The sequence below is a fragment of the Mchenga conophoros genome, linkage group LG12, assembly GCF_057382185.1.
Source record: "Mchenga conophoros isolate Kocher_MC1m ecotype Shallow Benthic linkage group LG12, M_conophoros_male_GT1.1, whole genome shotgun sequence".
Classification (NCBI taxonomy): domain Eukaryota; kingdom Metazoa; phylum Chordata; class Actinopteri; order Cichliformes; family Cichlidae; genus Mchenga; species Mchenga conophoros.
In genome coordinates, this window is record NC_140537.1 from 23,652,799 (window position 1) to 23,676,313 (window position 23,515).

Genomic DNA, 23,515 nt, shown 5'->3' on the forward strand with positions numbered 1-23,515 from the left:
CCTCTCCCATACATTATTTTTGGACCAACCCTATTATTGAATGCCTTTGCACTGGGATCTACATCCTCCTTCATATCCCCCCCTCTGTCATGATAATGGGACAACTGACCTCAATAAATTAGAGTTTAACTGTTTGGTCAAATGTTTGCTGCTTACAAAAAAATTTATATTACCAAAATGAGTCTGTTCCCCTACAGCTAAGATGTGTTATGATTAAATAGATCAAATAAGTAGATAAATAAAAAAAACCTTTTGGTAAATCTTGTACTCTAGATTGTTTATAGGTTTAATTGTTCGTGATGTAGCAAAAGGGGGTCTGTTTTTTCACTCTGCGTGTTAGTTGTTCCACATGTTGATATTGCCAATGTATCATGGCGTTGATATCCTCTTCTGTTTTGGCCATATGTAGTGCTGTGATTTATGGTTAAACATCTCCACTGTATCTTCTGAGTCGTTCAGATGCAACTTCGCAGAACAATCCTTCCACACAAGTCATACGTCTAGTCTTTCTCAAATTGTGCTGACTGGTTTAAAAGTAGGCCGGAGCAGGAAATGGAGTAGAAGAAGACTTCAGCTTAAACGGAAGTAGTGTGAAAAACATCAAATATTAAAATAAACAGCATGGCAAAGTCAGTGTCTGCAGTGGACTTTTCAGCTCTTTGTGTAAAGCAAGAGTAGTCCACAAACCAGGTGTTTGTGACGCTGATCACTGGTAACAGCTACCACACGTAGACAATGGTCTCCAAAGCTGTGTATAGGCACAAACGGACACAAACACAATACCATAAATCCACCTTAAGATGTAACTCTCGGGTGTTTATTTTATTTTATTTTTTTAGCACAGCAGGTCTGACCTTGGGGTGGATGCACTGAGATGACCACTTGGGAAGATTGACAGCTGACTTGAATGTTTTCCACTTGTGAATAATCTTTCTAACTGTAGAATGATGGACTTTAAACTGTTTGGAAATGACCTTATAACTCTTCCTAGATTGATGGGCAGTAACAATTGCCTCCTCCAAGATCACTGCTGATGTTTTTCCTTCTTGGCATCATGTTAAAGCACCTGAATGCTGCAGACCAGAAAACAGGCAAAACTGGTGCTTTTATAGAGGTGATGATCAGTTAATCAGGTGCCTTTGATTAGCAGCACCTGGGTGCTACTTACCCTCATAATTCCTTTTGAAGGAGTACATAGTTTTTCACATGCTTAATTTTCTGAATAAATAATCACACAGTGTAATATTCAACGTGCTTTTATTCATCTGAGGTTGTACTTACCAAATTTTAAGACCCGGCAAAGAAATTACCCTATGCTAACTTCACGATCTGCTACTGAAACACTCCCGCTGTGACTTAAACGTGTGCAAAAGTTTGAGGTCTCAACTTGGGTAAAGTTTTACTTGAGTTTTACTTATCATACTAACGGAAATATAGAATATCACCTGACCTATTCATAAAACAGTCCAAGTCTTTATCTAATTTAATCACATTCCTCTTGTATTTACTTTACACCTGAATCTATAATTATGGTTCTTTTCTGCTTGTTTTTTCACTCTTTGTCTCTCTCTCTCTCTTTCCTTTGCTTCTACATGGGGACATTTTCCTGCTGGGATTATCAAAATTCTTCTCTTTCATTCTCATTTTATTCTCCTAGATCACACATGGTTCTATCACTCAGAGTTCAGGGTATGCAGTTGCTTTTGCATGCTCGGACACACACAGATGCTGATCACCGCTGACAGTGTGTATTCATCTGCTTGGCACTTCTCACTGACAGAGATGTTTTGGCTCCCACAACCAGCTGGATACGATTTCCAAACATATACAGCTTGTGTGATGTCACGAGAACAAGTCTGCGTGTTTGTTTGCATAATAATAATCTAACTCTAGGCCTCATCCGCACTGCATCCACAGCCTAGCCCTGTTTTATCTGCCCCATACGCCCTTGGGCATTGGCATTGCTTCACATTTATGAAGTTGTGCAGTTTGTGTGCGTGAACATTACAGAGGATCTGTACCTGTCTTTGTGTAAGAGAGTCTAAAAGGGAAACCTTTCCTGCTGCAGCTAAGTTAAAGTGCAGCATTTGAAGGAAAGGGCAGCTCATAGCCAAAGCTCTCCTCGCTCTGCCTCCGTCTGTAAATCTGCCAGTGAAAACCTATTAATTATCTCCTAGAACGACCTGCTAGCTGGCTGGCCATCACTAGCTGTCACTTTTTTCTCTGCTGGTGCATTTTGTTGAAGGACCGTGTTCCAACTGCAGCATTTAGCTGCAGAAAGCCTTCCTTTTCTTTTTATGCATTTGAAGGCATGATTAATGAAAACTGATTTTTAACTCAATCTGTCAGCTTACTTGTGCTCACTCTGAAGTAGACAGTATATATTTGAGTTAAGAACTATAACATAAATTCATTTTATTCTAGAGTACTTACCATGAACCCGTCCTTACGCCTAGTCCTAATTTGGTTGATGAATTTTAATCAAGGTTAATGAATTTCTCAATATTTCATAGCCACTGCACCTTTCAAACCGTTCTCTTCTGTAACCCATGAGCAGCGTAGGGCAGAGATGTCAGAATGATTAGTGACATCGTCATAAAGTGTTCCCGGTGGAAGTAGTGCTCAGCTCTTTTCATTCAGAGGACTCGCATCCTGCTTTTTTCAAAATAATCATACAGGGGTAACACCGGAGTTGTTGGCAGCCTCCCGGTCAAGGTAAAAGTTCTGCATTTAAAGAAAAAGAGCCAAAGCTTTTCTCTCTATCCTTTGATTGTAAATCTGCCAGAGGAAACCTATTAATTATCCAGTAGAAGGACCTTTTTAGTGAGCTGGACAGTGCTACCTGTCAATTTTTATGAATTCTTCTCTGAGGGTACACTTTGTGGAAGGTCCATGCTCCAATATTTGGCTGGAGAAAAGTTTTCCTGCAATTCAGCCCATTTTTTACGACCTCTTTGATTTCCAGAAAATGCAGCCAAAGGAAAGAAATGGTTAAGGCTGTTCAGAGATGCAGTTTTTCTTTTTCTTTTGATAGCTAACTAAGCATGCAAGCCAGCTGTACCAACTGTTGCGAGTGGAGGAAATGGCGTAAGTCTGCTGGGAGAGTACTTGTTCTCATTTATATATATTTGATGTTTCTCTCGCTTATTTTTTTTGTGAAATTTTGGACACGGCTGATGGGTGTGTGTTTGTTTTCTGTGCAGGAGAGTGCCAAAGCTGCCCTGAAGATGAAAGACTGCCAAATGACTGACCGCACAACACAGACTGAACACATGGGGCCAGAGGTGAGTCACTCACAGACAGTAGGCACACTTTAGCTTTGTGAGGCTCTGTCACACAAACAGGGCTTTGTACACTATCTTTTAAGACACCTGAGTCACAAAATTAGGCTCAGTTTTTAACTTTCCAGTGCAAACTCGTTCCTTCCCTATTTTTCTATCCTCATATGTATATCATTGCATTTTATGCTGCGTCACAGCAGCTGTCTCTCTGCCCCTCCTTTTTTTCCCATCTCTTAAAAACCATCTTTTCATGTTGAACTAAATCTATAATCCATCTTACTTTTTTCTGAAGATATTTTCCTGCAGTGACAGTCATATTATAGTCCACTACCTGCTCCGCCCCTTCTTCCTCCAATTCCCACAGTGCTCAGAGTGCTGTGATGCATCCTACCTGCCTGCTGCCTAACGCCTTCAGCTGACATGGCCTCTTTGGCTTCACTAGGGGCTGACAGTATGGGAACATAGCAGACTTAATGGATGACTGTCTAAAAATGGCTGCCTGTGGAAACAGGAGCAGAGTTTTGGGGTCTGTTTCTTTGTCACTCTTTTCTTTCTTTTAAAACACTTTTTTCCCTCGTCTTCTTTGCTGCTCTCAAGGTTCCTTTATGTCTTTAATCCTGCTGTGTATAAAGTTGGCAAGAAACACTGTTAAAGAGAGAAAGCTTTGCATTTGTGTGAGTGAGTAGGTGCACAGTATTCCCACCAACGCACTGACTTCCCAACACACACTGGCACAGGATAGTGTTTGAGAGCAAATCAAATACATTATTTGGACATTGTAACAGAAACAACAGTTTTGCATGAGCAGCAGTGTCCCTTCATCTCCACGTATTCAGCAACAGAGCTATCAGTTTTAAAGCAGTTGATTTTTATTAAGTTTTATTGTCACTTACTACACATGGCAGTCATAGAGATGAGAGCCGGAAGCAGAAACCTCAGAGAGTGGAATGTTAATTGAAAAATCTACTTGTTAAATCAAAGCTAAAAATAATAAATAACACACAGTGGAGTGCAGACTCTTGAGTCACTTGCTGTAGCTATAAAGTCAACAAACACAGTTAAATCAACAGATATGGTTTTGCACCACTACCTAATATCAACCTAAGAAGCTTTGCATCAAAAGTCTGTCATGTTTACCCTGTTCTCTCGAAGCCTCTGTAGAATATTACAATATTAAAGTAGTCAGATTTATGAAATTTATTTCGACTTTGTAACATCTTGGCATCGGCGGATCAAGATCCTGTTTGTGCTTGGACGATATATTTTTTGCCCGTTACAGTGGTCGCAGTGTCAGATTTTGTGATTATAGAATCATAAAATCTTGAATCTGTTGATAGAGATACTGCTCCTCACTCAGTCCTGCTTTCCCTCTTTCTTGACACTTATAATGTGATCTGGAAGAAGGCACTAGCTGGTGATTTGGGATAAGACTTTAAACAGATAGTGGCAACCAAGGCTTTATGTGTTTACCACACAGCTAAACGTGCTAGTTACGATAGCTGGTGAACCTTATACTAGAACTTCAAAGAAGCCACAGAGCTGCGTGTTTTAATTTTTGTATGTCTTTGGTATACAACTTCACTTTTCTATGACATAAAATGGTTCATTGTCTTGCTTGATCCCCATTTTCCTGCCTAACCCAAATCAACACCCCGCACAGTTCAGACCGGGCTACCTGGTCAGATTATTGTGTCGATACAGTGTAGTCCAACAAAAACACAAAGCATTCATAATTTGTGCATCTGTGCTTTAACAATGTCATTACTCAAATTAGAGATTGAACACACATGCCTACTTTTTATGCCAGCTGAGTAAAGTAATCAGGTAATTGGATACGCCTTTAATCAAAATAACTGGTGAGAACCTTAATATTTACTTTACCCGACTGGAAACCGAGCTGTTTTGGGCTATGAACATGTAGTGCTAGTAGATGTTTCTGTTGTCGGGAGAATGGAAAGTAAATGTGAAACAGACAAGACAAATATGCCTTTTTTCACACAGGGTTTTGAAAGGTCTGTCACACACATTAGCTATCGAAAATAGCACAGATCTACAGTAGCTGCAGTGCACTTCTGACCAGGTCCACACAGGCAGGCTTAAGAGAAGAAAAATTCTGTGAATCTTGACACCAAAATTGCAGTGTAGTGCAGGATTGCTAGTGACACTCCCCCTACTTTGTTTCTCTGTGATGCACAGTGAGTCACCAAAACAGGTGCAGGCAAGGCAGGGACCTTGCTGTGCCTCAGAAAAATGCTACTTTACTGCTACATATGTATGATGATACAATCCTGAAGCCTATAATTTTACCATACCTGCAATCATTCTCCCTATCAGTTGTTTGTCGTATACATCTGTTGGTTACTTCACTTCAATTTTTTTTTTTTTACACACACTGACACTGTTTGTTGGCTTCATTTGCAATTACTGGCTAATGGACTTCTCAAAACGTAGTCTGAAGTAGCTATGTGCAGTTTTTTGGTGCTCAAGGCTAAAGTAAATAAAGGTGTGGCGCTCTGTTTGCAGTTGTATTGGTGTGCAAATTTGTATGCATGCCCATGTGTCTGCCTATGCAAGTGTGTATGTGTGTATGGTTGTTTTGCGAAGTAGCCATTAGTCCTGGCCTTGGACAGCGGTGTCAATAAAATGCTGTTGGAAGTGTCAGAGTAACTTCAGTAAAATAGGTTGCGTTATGCCTCATACAGTATAATTCACTCATTAATGCTGCTGTTTGTGTGTTTTATGTGTTGTCAGTATCAGTATGGCCATGCCATTAACGGGACATGACTTTAGTTGAATTATTACTCATTGTTTGTCCTGACGAAGGGACTGCATATTGAGCAGTTACTGTTGTTTGATACCCTAAGTTCTAATATTTTTTTCCTCCTTGACTTTCTGATTGCTTTTAATTCTTTTCATTAAAACTAATTTCAGACAATCACTTTGATTTGCCTCACCAGGACCACCAGGTAGTGAAAAATATGTTCGGCTGCGATGTAGTGCATATAAAGAGAGATTCAAGCTCTAAAGAGTCACTCAGTTATATCCACTCTCTGAGGTGAAGTGGTTTGATTAATTGGTGGGTAATCATTTTAATTCAAGAAGTGCCACTAATTGTCTCATCTGCTCCGCAGGTGGAAAACAGTGATGTTAGCATGCTGTATTGGTCTGTTTAACAGCAGTAGGACAAAAGTCTTATGGGCGTTGAAGGTGCTCATTGAAGTATCGAAGGTACTTTGGACGTATGCAGTTTTCCAAAAAACTCTTTTACCACGCTGTAAAGGAAGGAATATAGGCGTGGATCATATAGCGATCTCTTCATCTTAATAGAGTCCATCCAGCTTTAAGAAGTCTGGTCAGTACTCCAGAGTATGGCTTTGGTGTCTATTATAAGAATATTACCTGGCTATACAGCCTTCCATATGTTCAAGCCCCTCGAGAAGATGGTCCCTTAATTAGAGGAGCAGCTGGTTGCCCGCTAGCAAGCTAGGCTAGCAATGCAGGTGACTTAACTCAGCAGTAGATTTCAGCATGTGTGGCCTGATTTTATGCCGTGCTCCACCCCACCCCCCACCATGTGTGCATAAAAGCGAGGGGAAGAGTAACAGAGTGCATTGCTACAGCATGGAGCAAGCCTATATAGGTTAGCTACCCCAGTGCATCAAGGACAGTCTGCTAGCAACAGAAAGTGTGTCTACAAGTGGGGCAGCTATTTCTACTGCCTCTACCACTTTCGCGGGGTCGACCATCTCACTCTCTCCGTTTCTCTCTCTCTACCTCACGCTCCCTATTTTCTGGAACGTCCTCTTGCTTTTCCTCACTTGGTTTTCGTCCTTTCTTTCTTCCATCCTGCTTTTGATCGCTGACCCCCCGAAAGCACAGAAGTTAGCTTTCAGAAGCTCTCCTCTCCGAGCTCAGGAAATTCATGTGGGATTGTCCTGCCCTGGTTTCCCTGCCTCTGACACTCTGTCCCAGGGACAGCTCCTGGCCCCGTACTCAACAGATCTACAACTTCAGGCTGACATTTCACATTATACCACTTGTATTCTACTTTTCTGACCTTCTACTAAGGTCAGAAAGAGAAGAGCTACTTGAATTTCACGTGCGTATGCCTCACTTCTCACTGACAAGTACAGGGTGTCCTTTCAGGTGATTGATTGCATAAATTTTGAGTCCAATTAGATTAAAGATACTCATCTTGTTACTTTCCTACTGTTGTAGCTGGAAAAACGAGCAAAGTTAGGCAAATTTAATATGCTGTAATAATAATTTTTTAAAAAACAAGACCCTTAATCAAGCACATTTTAGTCCAGTGACCTTTTTCAGCTGATTTAAGCTTTGGTGTGACGACAGATTGCCAGAATAAATTGGCAAGAATAATGGGAAAACTGAGACCTCGGTAAAAGAGTAAAAGTGCAATAAAAATGTGAATTTGATGTGTAACTAATGAAATAAAAATCTGTCTGCATAGGGCTGCTCAATTAATCGAATTTTAATCACGATTACGATCTGGGCTTTCAACGATCATTAAAAATGACTGAGCCGATTATTAGCCCCTCCCTCATTTATCCGCGACACCTTAAAGGCCGGTCCGTGAAAATATTGTCGGGCATAAACCGTCCGTGGCGCAAAAAAGGTTGGAGACCGCTGATTAAGAGGACCCGAGGGAAGCTCGGAAAGCTAAGCAGAAGTTATTTGGAGAGTGACTGCCGTTGGTTGAAAAGAGAGTTTAAAAAAAAAAAACTTCAGTGGTGTTGCACACTATTTTATATTATTTTTTTAAAGTCATTGTTAACCCTTTAAAGCCGGTCAGAGCTGCACGCTCCGTTTTGCGTAACTAATTTTAAATCCCTGTAGAACCGGAACCGTGTAAGCTAGCGCAATAATTTGTTTTGCATATGAAACCGGAGGAGTTGTACTTACATCTGATGCCATCAGCTTGTCCTCGGTCACGGTTTCCTTCCACATATAGCTTTGCAAAAATTGCATAAAAAGCGCTTGCAGGAACAAAAACATAATATTCCAGAAACAGGCTTTGCCGTTCCTATCAGCTGTTCGTAACACTTCCCAAAGTGAAATGATGCACCTGCTGTTTTCTTTGCAAATTTGCATCATAGGATTGTTTTTTGTTTTTCCTGCAGTATATAAAAATTGCTGTATCTCCAAAATAAAACTATGAAGACACTCAAAATAAATTTCCTGTGGTGGGAAACTATTTTTTGCAACTTTATTGTATTTAAAGTTTTGAGGGATAAACCTCTTAAATTTCTCCAAGTAGAAATATATGTAAACAAAACAAAAGCGATTTTCAATTTTTTTTGTAGTTTATTGCACTTTTTTGCAATTTATGTAATTACTATGGACTTAATGCATACATATTATTAAAATATGGGCTATAACAGTTGTATTGATGTATAGCAACTTGAAATGCTCCCACAAATGGCACTACAACATGTAAAAAAAATAATAATATAAGCTCTGGTGGACTTGGTTCTATGGTAGGTCTTAAAGGGTTAAATAAATATCGTCAAATAATCGTGATCTCAATTTCAGTGAAAATAATCGTGATTATCATTTTTGCCATAATCGAGCAGCCCTATGTCTGCATATATGATATGTTTATTCATTAAGTGGCTATGGTCCAGTTGCCTTTTTTGTATTGCAATCTGTGTGATTTTGGATTCTGTGTACTAAAACAGATTTAGACATGTGTCATATAGTTGGTATTCTGGATCCTTATCACAAGAGCTATGAAAGAAAGTCTCACAACCCAGCAGCCAACTTGGAATGAATCGAGACAGTTACTTTGAAGCCTCTATCTATCTACAGTAAAGCGTCATAACTTTATTTACAGTGGTAACTAGAACACATGGAATCAGCATTCAAATCCAGCACGCACCATTTAAAAACTCTGGTGACTGTTTTCCCCATCATGTAAACAGTTCACAACAGATTCAGTAACAGCTTAGTTCAAACAGTGTCTCTGATTGTCTCACAAGAGCTTCGAAACAAGGCCGTGCTGTGGATGCAGTGAGACTCTTCTTCTTCTTCTTCTTTTGGATGCTCGTTTTAGGGTTTGCCACAGCAGATCATCTGCCTCCATCTCACCCTATCCCTAGCATCCTCTTCTGTCACGTCACCCCTCTGTGTGTCCTCCTTCACTACATCCATAAACCTCTGAGGTCTTCCTCTTTTCCTCCTGCCTGGCAGCTCTAGCCGACCCAGCCACAGGGTAGGCCATGAGCCAGTGTACTCCGAGTGCTGCCCCAAGCAGGGATAAAACAGGGGGGTTGGGTCAGGAAGAGCATCTGGGGCAAAATTGTGGCCGAATCAAACATGCGGATACAGTAAATTTAAAAAAGTTAAAATGCACCGGCACTGCTTTGTCAATATGGACATACACTTTTGCTGACAAAGCGGAAACGGTCATCACTGTCTACTGTGTGAATGTGTCAGCACAGCATGATTGATTACAGTGTTTTAGTTTTAGATGTTGACCTGGCTTTAGCATTTCAGAATTCCCCCGTTGATTTCTATGCATCCTTAAGCTGACAAGTAGCATCCTAGCTTTAGTCAAACACAAACTGGAAAGTGTCAACTGACCCCATTTTTTCTATTGTACACTTAAAGATTTCTCTTTCTGTGATTGTGCCAATGTTGAGTTGGCAGGTAAGGTGAAAGGGAAACTGAGAAAGAGTACAAAAAAGAAGGTGCCTGGAGAAAAAGGCGAGGAGCTATTTTATGTCCGCGGAGACTCTTAAGAGCTGGAGATGTGGTGGCTGTTTGAAAGTTTCTTAGAGTGGATTCAGTCAATTGAGATTGCTTTCTTTCACCAAGCTAATTTCATGGGCATTCTTAAAAGGAACGTTTTATGGATGGGATCAAAAGCTCTTGATAGTTAGCTCACTCTTTCCTGTTCCCTTTCTTACTTTGTCCCCCTCACTCCTTTACTCCGTCGTATTGTATTCTCAGTAGATTTGTGCAACTTTCCTTTTTTTTGCCTCCTACTTCTTTCTCCTTTTCTCCCCTTGCTCTATTCCCACCCATCTCCTCATCCCCTATCGCCTCAGTGGCATCTAAAAAGAATGACAGGAGCGCCTCGTTTATGGTCTGTTTGTGGGCCATTACATTTGAATAAAGAAACATTTAAGAAGATCATGCAGATTCTTTCCTCTTTGTCTATCATTCTGGTTTACTGTCTCAAAAGCAGTACACTGTGCTACGGAGTACATTTTTCTCCCACGTTTAATGAGGAGAAGGAGCATCTTTTTGAGTTTGGTGGGTCATTTCGAATGAAAATGTGCCGGCGTTTTTTTTTTTGAGTGAATGTTGAAACTCACAGACTAACACCACCTGACAGGTCATCATGATAAAACACAATCATTTATACATATTTAGGTTTAGAAAATAAAAGTGTTAGTGCTTATAGTTGGTGGCTGTTGTTAAAAGCCAAAGTGATTGTAAACAACACATTTAATAAGAGTTTAATTTACCTTATGATGGAAGCGAAACCCATATATACTTACTCGATACTTTCATTTCTAGAAATTGCTACTACAGTGTTGAACCTCCTCTTGCCTCCAATTTTGCGAGTTTCTTCTTATTAAAAGCGATTCCCACTGTCGCTAAGTGCTTGCGCTACAGAGGCTGTTTGATTGTTGGAGTCTTCTTTGTATTGTTGTAGGGTCTCTGTCATATGGGTGTGTGTGTGTGTGTGTGTGTGTGTGTATATATATATATATATATATATATATATATATATATATATATATATATATATATATATATATATATATATATATATATATATATATAAGTGCTTTGAGGCAACTGCTGTTGTTGTGACTGGATCTTGTATAAATGAAACTGAATTGAACCAGCTTGAGATGATTTGAGCCTTATTTATGACATGGTGTGCTATCCTGCTGGAAGCAGCCATCAGAAGATGGGTACACTGTGGTCATGAAGGGATGGACATAGCAGAACTGCTAAGGCAGACTGTCGCGTCATGTGGTATCAAGTGTGCCATTTCTGATCCAAGCGTTGCACCAGAAATCGAGAATCATCTGACCAGCCTATGCAGGAAGATCCCAGATCAGCAGTTTCTGAAATACCAGACCAGCCAGTTTGGCACCAACAAACACTCCACGTGCAAAGTCACATAAATCACCTTTATTCCACATTCTGATAGTTGGGTCGAACTTTAGCGTGGCATCTCGTTTGTGTCTACATGTTTAAGTTCATTGAGTTGCTACAATGTGATTGGCCGATTAGGTATTTACAGCAACAAACAGTTGAACAGGTGTACCTAATGAAATTGGTCCATGAGTTTAAATGGGTCACAAAGCATAACAAGCCTGTATTTTTATGAGTTAGACTTAGGTTTGAAATCACTCTGCTTTCAAAATAGCATACTTTCCAGTTTCTGTGGTTTCACTGCTGCTCAAGACTAGCAGATAAATGTTTAGACATAATTAGATGTGTTGAATAACTAAAACTCTGACAGCTAATGTCAGTGCAGGGCAGCAAAAACAGAAATAGATATTTATATATGTCTGTGCATAACCCCGAAGCAAAGGACAAGTTTATTCTGCTGACACGTCTCCCTGTGGGGACAGCCCTTTAAAGTTCTTTCTGAGAAAACAATTTTGTGGAGAAAAGCAGCACATATAGTCTCCTGTACCGTTTAAGTTTTAAAGTACAGATTGATTTTTTTTTTTCAGCGGCTGTGTATCATGGTTGGGGCAGAGATTTCTTCTTCTTCTGTGACCTCACCAACCGAGCAGACAATATTTTCTTCATTGTTGTTCTCTTTCAGCTTGTGGTTGAATTACAACATTAAGACATTCACAGCAACTACTTCAAGGATCTTTGTTTGCATATCATCACATTTCCACAAAAATGTGTTCAAAACTTTAGGTTGTTTTTCTCCATGTCAGCTCTTTAATAGTAGACTGATTGTAAAAAAAAAAAAGGTCCCCAGTTAACTGATCAGTTGCAGTAATGATGCTTGCAAACTGGAGCCACCTTTTAGCCAAGTGAAATGATTGCCCCGACACTTGTACGAACTAAAGCATCCTTTTTCTTTGCCTTTGTGGGGATGTTTTTGTCTAGAGTTATTGATCAATCGAGTCCGGTGGGAAAAGAAGCCTTTAGTGTAGTATTCCTGTACTTATAGCCACCTATTACTGCTATGGTTACACAGATCATGTTCAGCGAACCCCCCGTTTTCAATGCGAGCTCCTAAAAATCACAGCTAACTTATCCATCCGTGTCTTCCTGGAGCTGGGGATCCTGAATCAGTATTTAATACAGATCTCCAGCATTAGTGCTCTCCACGTCTGTGCCAGTTTAAGCCAGAGGATGGAGGGTCCAGTGATGATTGTGACTATGTAGGTCTCCGACTCCTATTCCTGTAAAGTAGATCATTTTGTACAGCCTAGTCCTTACTGAGTAATGGTGCTGCTAAAAGAGAAAAGGAAGGAAGCGAGAACGAGGAGGAGCGTGAGAGATGCAGCTTTCTGTCCTACTTATAGTTTTCATAAATTCTTCTCTTTTTATTACTTTATATCCAACTCACGTCGTGTCCTTTCATATTCTTTCTTACTTACTTGTCTGAAATTTAATTGTTTCTTCCTTGTTTGTGCCCCTTCATTGCTTTTGGTTTTCCTATTCCTACATTCATCACTTTTCTTCAGTCTGATCTGTCCATAAACTTCCAAGCATTTCTTTTGCCTTTATTTACTCTTTTCTTTCCATCCTCTTCACATTTCTCATCCATTCCTTAATATCCTTTTATTCTTCCTCTGTTCTCATCTTTATTATCAGCCTTTCCACCCATGTACCCCTCTGTTCACAGTCCGTCCCTCTCGCTCGTCTCTCTCAACTCCTTTATTACCGTTACGCTGTCACCCTGCCTTGGCCTTCCTCGTCGCTATTCATGCTGTGTTACAGGTTTCTTCTGGTCTCCATCCCACAGCATCACACCTTTAGGGCCAACTTTTCACAGTGTTCCTCTTTTATTCCACTTTAACTGGGCTGCATTACGTATTGCTGAGTTTTAGGGAGGTATGCACAAAACAGGTCAGCTGCAACCCACAGGTAGCTCTGCATGGAACAAGGAAGGCCCCCACTGGCACCGGGCACAGAAAACACTGAACAATGAACGAATTGTGAGGCATAACAGTGAGGTGATAGACAGTAGCTCTGATAATACTGAGGGACAAGCTGTGGAGAAAAATATAAGCAGTAGGCAGACAGAACCGTGCGCTAGATAGAAAGTCTGACAACCGAGGCTGAAAAAACAGCAAATCAAGTGAATCAAACACCAGAAATGTTGAAAATATACACGTGGAAATCTTAGAAGATGACTTCCTGTCTCAGTGCTCTGATATTGTCTCAAAAATAAGATCAGTAGTCATATTCACCCGAGGAGATCGGTAATTTCCTAGAAAATGGCAGACAGTTTGTTATATTTCTTTTGTAAAGATTAGAAAGCTGGCTAGTCAAGAACAGCCAACTCAAAAGAAACTGTTTAGCCTAAAAGAGATGCTTCAGACAGCAAATAAATTGGTTAAAACAAAGTAAATATAGAGAAGAAAAATGGCTTAACTAAGTAGCATGTACCTGAGGCTGAGTTGGTAATAACTCAAAGACTTGCTTTTTAGGAAAACGGGTACCTCTTGTAATCCTTTCATCATACCTATCAGTTCACTGGACTGGTTAGCATTCAGAGCCTTTTGTCTTCAAACTGCACAAGAGTTTCTTCACCTTAAGCAACAGGTCTGGATTAAATAAAAAGAAAAAAGGATCTGGTCTGGTTCCTCTATCCCCGGCTGATGTAGACACTCAACAGACCTCCTCTTTAACCAGTCAGTCCTCCATACTTTAAATTCTGTTTTCAACTCAGACAGCGTTTTAAACTCTGTGGTACTGTTGGGAGTAACTTTTGTTTTACCCACTGACTTTGAGGATTCTCAGTTCTAACCATGTGCTGATAATCCTCAGACCAGCTGGCCAGGCAGGCTAAGAAACTTTAAATGTCAGTGTCTTCTGGAGAAGATTCTGTAGGAGGTGAAGTGTGGTCATCCTGGTCTTTTTACGGAGCAACCCAAGGATCAAAATACCAGACTTCTTCAAAGAAGAAGGCCTTAGAAAGCTTCTCTCTCATTTAGCAGGTGTTCACGAATCAAGGTGGTTTTGTTTTGTTGTTTTTTGTTTTACAAGGTTTCTAGAGGAGGCTTGAAGTTGTTGTGCAAAACTCCCAGAAGAGAACTGCAGAAGAGGCTACATGTAGGCATACAGTACAGGGCATAATGACCATGAAGCAAGAAGTCTTTGTGTGTTTTACTAAGCTGATGAAAGTCTGAGCTCTCCAAGACTGGTACCCTTTTCTCAGTACTGCAGGCAGTTTGTTGGTTTAGGGTCTTATAGGTGTTAGAGGACAGGCCTTATATTTCTGGTTCCTGATATTCTGCTGCACAGTGCAGGCATATTTGTCTAGTGATTTTATTTGTATTCTTTTTTTTATTTTTTTGGGATCAAGCTGAACAGATGAAGACAAACAAAATCATGATGGGTGCATGTGTTCGGAGGTTGGCTGGCTGCACGTCTTAGAGTAGAGGTCAGCTGATATATTGACAGGGCTGACATTAAATATTTGCCAGTACACGGGTATCGCATTTATAACTTCCAGTTAAAAATGTTGTAGCTATTGATGTTGCATATTTTGTCCACCTGAGGTCACTCTACAGCTTTTGGTAACGCGCGACGAACAAAAATTTGGGCAAATTTGAAAAAAAGTAATCCATGAAAGATTGATATTTTTTTAGTCAATCCATCCATTTTCTTCTGCTTATCTGGGGCCTGGTCGCGGGGGCAGCAGCCCAAGCAGAGAAGCCCAGACCTCCCTCTCCCCAGCCACCTCTTCCAGCTTGTCCGGGGGAACACCCAGGCGTTCCCAGGCCAGCTGAGCAATATAATCCTGGCGGAGCGATCCCTGGCTACCAAGACTGGCAATATTTTTTTTTTTTTTGTTATATTCTGTTATTATATTATCTTGGTAATGAATCATAAGTAAACACACACAAAACTGTTAGGGAATCAGTTTATACTTCAAGCGTTTGAAAGATTAAAAAAATCACAAGAATATCGGTATCGATATCGAACTTTAAAATCAGATATCAGTCAGGCTCTAGTATGGGGTTTGTATATAATAAAATCCTGTCATACCTCTAAGAGGTTGATTTGCTTATTAAGTTGAAGAGATTGTGTGCAGCAGCTCAGTAATAATAAATGCACAGTACAAGCAGCCATTTATTTATTTAGTTTATATGTTTTATTTTGGGGGTCGTAAAGGAAGGGTTTAATAGTCGCAGAGGTCGGGTGTCTGTGCCTTCTTTTTTCGTATGTGTGAGGTAAATTTGATAGAGCAGGTCATCTGCTGATCAGAAGGTTGGTGGTTCGATTCCTGGCTCCCTCAGTCTGCATGCCAAATATCCTTGGGCAAGATACTAACCCACACTTGCTCTCCGATGCATCCATCAGAGTATGAATGTGTACGAATGTATGTTAGTTAAAAAGCACTGACAAAGCATAGAGTGGTTGTGTGAATGGGTGTGTATGGGTGAATGTGGCGTGTTGTATAGAGCGCTTTGAGTACTCCAGGAGAGTAGAAAAGCGCTATATAAAAATCAGTCCATTTACCATTTACCATCTAAAATGCTATATAGCTCATCTGCTGTCTTCATAATGTTTTGAAATGCAGTAAAATAAAGGGAACAATAAAACAATTTAGAATCAGCTTTGGTGAGGCTAACACTTTACTGGCACCATTAAGGCCTCCTTAACAGTCGAAAGTCTTGTTAACAGGAGATTATGTAACATTTTACCACTACAAAGCCTGGACGCATTAAGTAGTCCATTTGGGGCTCCTGAGCTGACCATTATATTAAGTAGTAATGATATGCAGTCAGCAAAACCGAAAACACGTTGGGCTCTATTTAAAAAAATTACTGTAGCGTGACAAAAAAAATAACAAACTTTAAGATTATGTTATAAATAGACAGTGTTTTTCCTCTGGTATCTTAAGAGAAGTGTTAACTAATCATATTTATTCATACATTTTGTTTCACAGTGTAAAAATTCAAATAATTATAGTAACAGGAATATAACCTTGCCAGCTGGGACATCATTAATATGGATAACGGAGGTAACTGCGGAGGGAAAAAGCCATGGAAATGCTGTTAGCTGGGTATTGTTCCTACATGTTTACACAATTGCCCAAAAATGATGTCCTTGTCTGTTGGCTTTAAACACATTGTTGTGGAATTGCTATAACATTTGTAGTTTTTGGCAAGTGAATTTCTGTGTGGGTACAGGAAAGAACAAGCATGTGTGGGAACATGAAGAACAAAGCACCAGTATTTATAAACCCTCTACTTTGCTGTGGTGTCACCCACTAGCTCTATTTTCTTCTTCTGCTCATCAAAAACCAATGTCATTGACGCAAAACACCACACAGTTCTTCAGTAGTATAAAAAGGAAGCGAGTGTGCAGTCGTTTCGCATTGCCGAGTCGTCGGAAAGAAAGTATCAGGTGCGCATGTATAGAGTCGCTATGAGTGAGTGAGATATGAACAAATGAACTGTAGTGCAAGACATGATGCGGTCCAACAGAAGGAACAAGGATTCAGCTTTCTAAGCATTGTAAGCTTCTTTGCATCAATGACTATTCCTGTTCAGTTTGGAAAGACCTGTTAGCGGTGTTTAGACGTAATGAGAAGTTACAGTCATGCATATTAAGCTGGCAGGAAGTGTTAGAGGCTCCTTTAGGATTGCTGTGAAGTTGAAAACTATGTTTCCCTCTTCTGATCTAAATACAATTCCTCTTTGTCTCCGACCCCTTCTTCTTCTTCTTTTCTTTTTCTTTTTGGCTGCTTGTTATTTTGTGTCATCATCTCTTTTGTTTACAGGGCATCAAGGCCCATGGAAGCACTACTTTGTCAACAAGGAGACAACTGAGTGAGTGTCTCTGTTCTGCTATCACCTGACTGAACGTGACTGTGTCTATGTAGTGGTCTATCTTGATGTACTAGATGGAAGCACAGGGGGTCTTGGTACTAGGGCTTGATTCATCTGTACGGCTCTACTCTGATCTTCACTTGTTTTGCTTCACAAAATGAGCTAATCCAGTTCTTGACATCCACTGTTAGAACTGATTACATTCTTTGATTAACCTGACTTTACTCACGTAACTGTTCAGTTATATTATGAGCACTCCACATCTGGAATGACTGTCTCACTACAGACTGAAGTAGATCGGAGAATGGATGCTGGTTTTGTGAAGTAAAATCATGACAAATAGTACATTGAGCCAGTTGTAAGAATCAATCAAGCCCCAGTGTGGAGACCCTCCGTCCGATAATGAATGCCACCTGCACTGCCTTGTCCTGTAACGTAGACAAGAATGCTGCCTATTTATTATACCTATGTGAATCAATCCTGCCTAAAAGGGATGGTGACCGAGAAAGATCTTGGCTCCAAGATCATCTCTTTTCTTGTTTAAATCAATGTAACTGAGCTGCTCTGTCTGTTGGAGTTCACTGAAAAAGCCAATGTAATATTTTCTGTGGTTTATGTCAGAGTGGGAAAAATCTGTTCAAGCAGAAGACAGTGGTACAGATAATTTCTCTTATACTGCAATTCGATGGTGCAGATCATCTCTGTTATAAGCCGGTGAGCTTGACAAATGGCATGGTTTCAGATATTGAACAGTGTGCAGTGTAGTCTCCGTTTCTAAGTTCACAAAGCATTCAAGTGCCAAATCATGAGTTTAGCCCATTTGAAGAAATCTAAATCTATATCTTTTCTCGGTATCCACATGTTATTTACAGGGTCTTATTTTCCCTGTTAAGCGCTTTAAAGAATGGGACGTGCCATCCCAACAAATTAACAACCCAGAAGATGTCCACAAAGTGAAACTGTTCAAAGTGGACCACTTTATCAAATATTCTTTAAGTGTTTTCACTTCAAAAGATTCATCAACTTCATTTCAACTTCCACGCGAGCTGTATGAAAAGTTTACATGCTGTGAAGTCAGTCGCTGCACAGAAAATATTATGTTGTAGGGAAGTTCAGGAACTTCCCAAGGTGAAAATTCCTCTGGGGACCTAAAGAAAGTAGTTTTTTTTGTGTGTTTTGTTTTTTAAAGTGTATTCCCTGCCTACCTTCCTGCACTGTACTAAAGTCGAGCATGCTTTAGGATTCAGAGCACCAGTGCTTGAATGTAGTGTCCCGGTCTCTCTTCTCCTGCTCTTGTGTGAACTTTAACCCTCCCCGTCATTGCACTATGAACTGCGATCCCAGCTGTCACAATATGCAAGCCTTTTATTGACGCCTGTGACCTGTGACCTTCCCCAGACAGGCTTCATCCTTCCCTCCCCTCTCTACTCAGCCCACCCTGGCATTACATAACATACACACAAGCCTTGATAGACACAGGCATTGATTCAGTATAACGCTTGCACATGAAGACCTTCGAGTTTTCAAGGACACGTCTTATGTTAACCATCAATTACAAAGGAACCATTTTTGTTGCTTCTGAGGTAAATAACCTCCGTGTTTGAAGGTTAAAGCACAAAGAGACTGTAAAAGCCATCGGTGCCCCATTTACGCAAGGGCACCTACACACTTCCACGTCTTTGTATGTGCATACGGTTGTTTGCCTCTGTGTGTGGAGTTGAGTTATTTTTACCCAAACATACAGGTTTGCTGCAAGAATACCTCATCATTTTTGTGTGTGCCTGTGTGCTAATGTGCACGTGGTGATGATTCTTTTTTTTCTCATTAAACTCCTCAAGGACTGACAGTAATGCTGTGATGTTGAATTATTAGTCACTTCTGGACCTGTTGCAGTGAAAACAACATAATGAGCTAAACCTCATTTGCAAGGTCAAACCAAGTGGAAACCAAAACGGAGGAGGCTAAAGGCACAGATTCCTCTTAACGCAGTTCTCATAATGTCCACTTTGGTGGAAAAGACCTTAAATTTTTGGGAGGCAGGTCTTGCAAAAACGTCCTAGTGTAATTATACAACTTCACAGTGAGTGAGCTTTCCTTAACTTTAAGTTAAACTGATTTAATATTCCTGAGGTTCGCTGATATATAATCATCTGCAATTATGAAAAATGTAATTTAACTGCAATAAAGGCAAGAAAGCACAAGTAGAGTAATAAATCTATCTAAATATTGTTATTTGTTAGGATAGCAAACTAAGTTAAAGTTTTTATACCCAAATTTGAGCCGGCACACTGGACTTCTCTGAGAAGTCTGAAATTAATCACTCAAAGCATTCAACCACTAAAACTAATTTTTCTGTTCAAGGCTGCAAGTAAATAAATGCAATTTGGCACCTTAACCCCAAAATAATAGGATGCTTTATTATTTTATTTATTATTTTCAGATTTTTTTGTAAAAAAGAGTACACAATGTTCATATTTATGTGTTGGTAGTTGGAGATCTAACTTTTTTGGTTCCTGTTCAACTGAACATCTACACTACAGAACTGTCTATGCTCAAGTACTTAACAAACGGCGTGTCAACTAAAAATGTAAATAAACCTACACGACTAACATAAATTGAGTCACGCTGCACAGTATTTATTACCCTATTTAATATAGGTAAGGAAATGTTTCTATTTACAGTTTGAATGTTTTAGCAAATGTTAGAAGGGATCCTGTGTATTGGTTCCCACTCATTCGCCACTCACTCTGAGCTCCTTTCATGCTCTAAGATGTGAATTTTTTATCCTCCAAACAAATAACAGCATGGCACTGAGTGATAAACCTGAAGCAGAGGCAAAATAAAACTGGAGATGATGTCAGAAGCACTATATCAAATGCGCAGTCTTAAAGTTCTGACTGAAGTTGTAAACCATGACATTAGGATGAAATGTTTTGCAGCGTCTCATAAAGGCTTGAGCAAAAGAGTCTACAGGAGAAACAATGCTTCCATGACTTCATTTGAATTGTAAATACATTGAATCTTTGTGATTAAGTGCCTTGTAAAACATACATCTGCATTTACTAGTCAACTAGCAGAGTTAGCACTTGTGTTAATGTGTGTGCCATTGCTGCGCTGACATCAACATAGCGAAAAAGGGCAGCAGGTGGAGAGAGTGAAAGCGATGGAGAGAGAGTGCATGAATGTGCGTGGGGGTGTTCGAGCCTGCCCGCCTGCCCAGTGGCAGTCACATTAAGATGAAAGGTTTCTCTACCCAGGTGGAGGTTGCATGTTGGAGGAAGTGTTGTCTTTGTGGAGTATGTGTGTGAGTTTGTCAAACCACCTATATGAACAAAGTGACGGCTGACTGGTTTAAAGGTTGGCGACAACTAAAAATCCTCTACACTTCTCATCTTGTGTTTTTTAAAACTTGCTTTCTGTTCAAAATTACCAGCAGCGACATCACAAATATGAACAAAAGTGCATAAAGTACATATCTGAGTGGTAGCAGACAGCTACATAGGAAGACTGCATTTTTATAGCACCAACAACACAGTACGCGGGTGCCTTCAGCTGTCCCGAGGTTAAAAGAAGAAAAGTCCCTTTTTTGAGTGTTTCATAGCGTTTGCACGCATACGTGGCTGTGTCACATCTTTGATCCACTATTCTGGGCTCCTATTGCATGTCCCTTTTTGACTACCTAAAATGAGAAAGGGAGATGAGAAAGCGCAGGTGGGTTGGTGTATCTGTGGATGTGGTTTCCAGCTAGCGACACATATTGTCAAGCTAAAACTGGATACTTCCAAGTGGCCCCGTCCATGCGCAGGTGGTACTTTTCAGAGACGGCAGAAGCCCCCAACCACCAACCACACAGCACTGCTAAAGAAGTGGGGGCTGTCTTTGTGCATGCTTGTGTGTGTGCGCACGCATGAGCTAATCTCCAATGCTGGCTAGCTGCCAGAGCACTTATCTAACTGTGATCCACAGTGCTACTCACTGTGACTCCTAATTATAGACAGAGGCACTCAAACAGACACATATACACACAGTTTCTACATGCTCTCCTGTGTACCATTCACGCTAATGAAGGAAGTAGCCACACTCCTCTCTCCTCCTTAATGGAGGCCACCAAGACCACCTCCTCTTGCAGCCTACCTCTCAGCTTTCTACTCATACAGAAAGTTACCAACATGTGTACGCCATTTGTCAGACAGAAGTGGGAATGAAAAGAAAACGAATAATACAAATGCAGTGATAACTATAGAAATGCAGTGAGATGTGGAGCAAAACGGAGGGGATGATCGAAAGCTGCCATGGGGAGTGCAGGGGAAGACTGAGAACGTCTGCCAAGAAGTGGAGAAGCCAACAGATAGAGATCATGTTGAGGGAACGGACAGCGGGGGACTTGGAACTGCTTGCGAGAAGAGCAGAGAAGGAGGAGAAGAGATGGAGAACATTTGTTCTGTTTACTTATTGAGATCCAAGATGCATGATCACAATCCTTTTACAGTCCCAGAGGCTTTTCTCTTTGTCCCTCTATCTTTACATCTCCTTTCCTCTCATTGTTTCCTCATGTATCCCTCTCGGTCGTTTTCATTCCTCTCTCATTGTGCTCCTCCTCCTCCCCCATTCTGTCATGTTACAGCAGAGTGAGAATGGCACGCAGTCAAATCCTTAAATCCTTCGAGACTGGGTTAGGATACGTTAACATATGATAAGTCACTGTGCCATATGATATATTCGATAAAAACTCTGAAGGCTTTGTGCCAGTTTGTCTGGGTGAAGGCAACTTACAGTTGGGCGACATATTAAAGAAGAAAATCAAACCCTTAAACCTTACACACACTGATGTTATCTGATTGTTATGTTATCCTGTGAAGGGCATTTTGGTGCCATGTTTTGGGTACACTTGCTCCGTAGAGGGAAGTGCAAATCAATATGATGCTGTCCTGAGAGCTCACCTTTATCCTGTGACTTGTCGAGAGGCCTAGTAAAATCAATCACAGAATGCACTGAAGTCGTTCTTGGCCTTTCTTACTTTGTGTTGTTTTTTTCTCCCCTGTAGTTTGTCACCCACATAACTTCCTGTGTCTGTGCATTAAGGAGCTATTTGCAGTTTCCCAGCACAGCTTTCTTAAAAGTATTCCAAGAGCAGGAGGCAACAATACAATTAATTTAACTTGCTTTGTATGCCCCTCAAAGCTTGATGAAAGATTCCCAGGCGATGCATAGTTAGTTCACTTATGTGCCTTAACTGCGCCTTCCTCTCGCGTCCTCTAAATAACTTTATCAAGGTAACACCGCTGCTACCACCACCACCTCTCTCTATACATAGTGCTGACAGAAGGGAACAAAGCAAGCAGGACGGGACAGAAGGGACTGTGGTGGCTACTGCTGCGTGCCTCTCATCCAGGCTAACCCCACCTGGCCCCAGGGGCAGTGCAGGGGAGAGTGGGGGCTGACAGCAGAAGGTGTGCTTGTGTGTGGGACTGTGCATCTAAGAAAGAGGAACAGAGACAGAGAGAGTGTGCTTGTGTTTGTGTGGGAGTCTCTGATCTGTGTCCTCATGTATGGCTTTCTCCCCCCGGGCAGGGCATAACAGCACAGGGAGGCGGGCACCTAACTGGGCACAGATGGCAGCGACAGACAGACAGGGGCGGTGGTGATATAAACACGTTAATAAATAATTATCTGTACAATGACACTGGGTACAGCGGAGTTGACGGGAGGGGGAACTGCAGGACAGGAGGGGAGAAGGAGACGGGTGGGGGTGGACGTGAAGAAAATGGACAAAGAAGGATTTGAGAAGACCGGGAGAAAGAGTGACAGAGGAGGTAAAGGAAGGAGGCAGGATAAAAGGGTGCGAGAGAGGATGAAGAGTAAAGAAAACCAGGAGAATCTGTCAAGTAAAGGACAAAGGAAATGAAGAAAGAATATGAAATTACGAAGAAAAGTGATAGAAGACTAAAGTGTGTGTTTGAGTGTTTGTGTTTGAGAGCTCCAGTAAATATTAACAACGGTTGATATTGATATTTATTTAAAAATGTATAAGTTAACACAGTTTGAGCAAGTGAATCTAAAGCTGCCGTTTCACTATCTAGAGATTTTAAGCCGTAGTAGCTGGAGTGCCAGAGTTTAAAAGCTAAAACCTCAAAGGCAAAATTGTTTTTAGTTTTGCGTCTATAACTCCATAAAGGAGTTATGGTGGAAAACAAAATAGAGAGATGAAAAGCCAGG

The 23,515-nt window shown here is 40.7% G+C and overlaps 1 protein-coding gene across 1 annotated transcript in view; it reads left to right on the forward strand.

Annotated features, from left to right (window-relative positions):
- Positions 1-23,515, forward strand: part of ccser1 (coiled-coil serine-rich protein 1) — a 127,440-nt gene that overhangs the window by 69,414 nt on the left and 34,511 nt on the right. Inside the window, exon 10 of the mRNA XM_085294663.1 lies at positions 3,204-3,284. Coding sequence (XP_085150789.1) covers positions 3,204-3,284 — 81 coding nt within the window. The remainder of the gene's footprint in view (positions 1-3,203; positions 3,285-23,515) is intronic.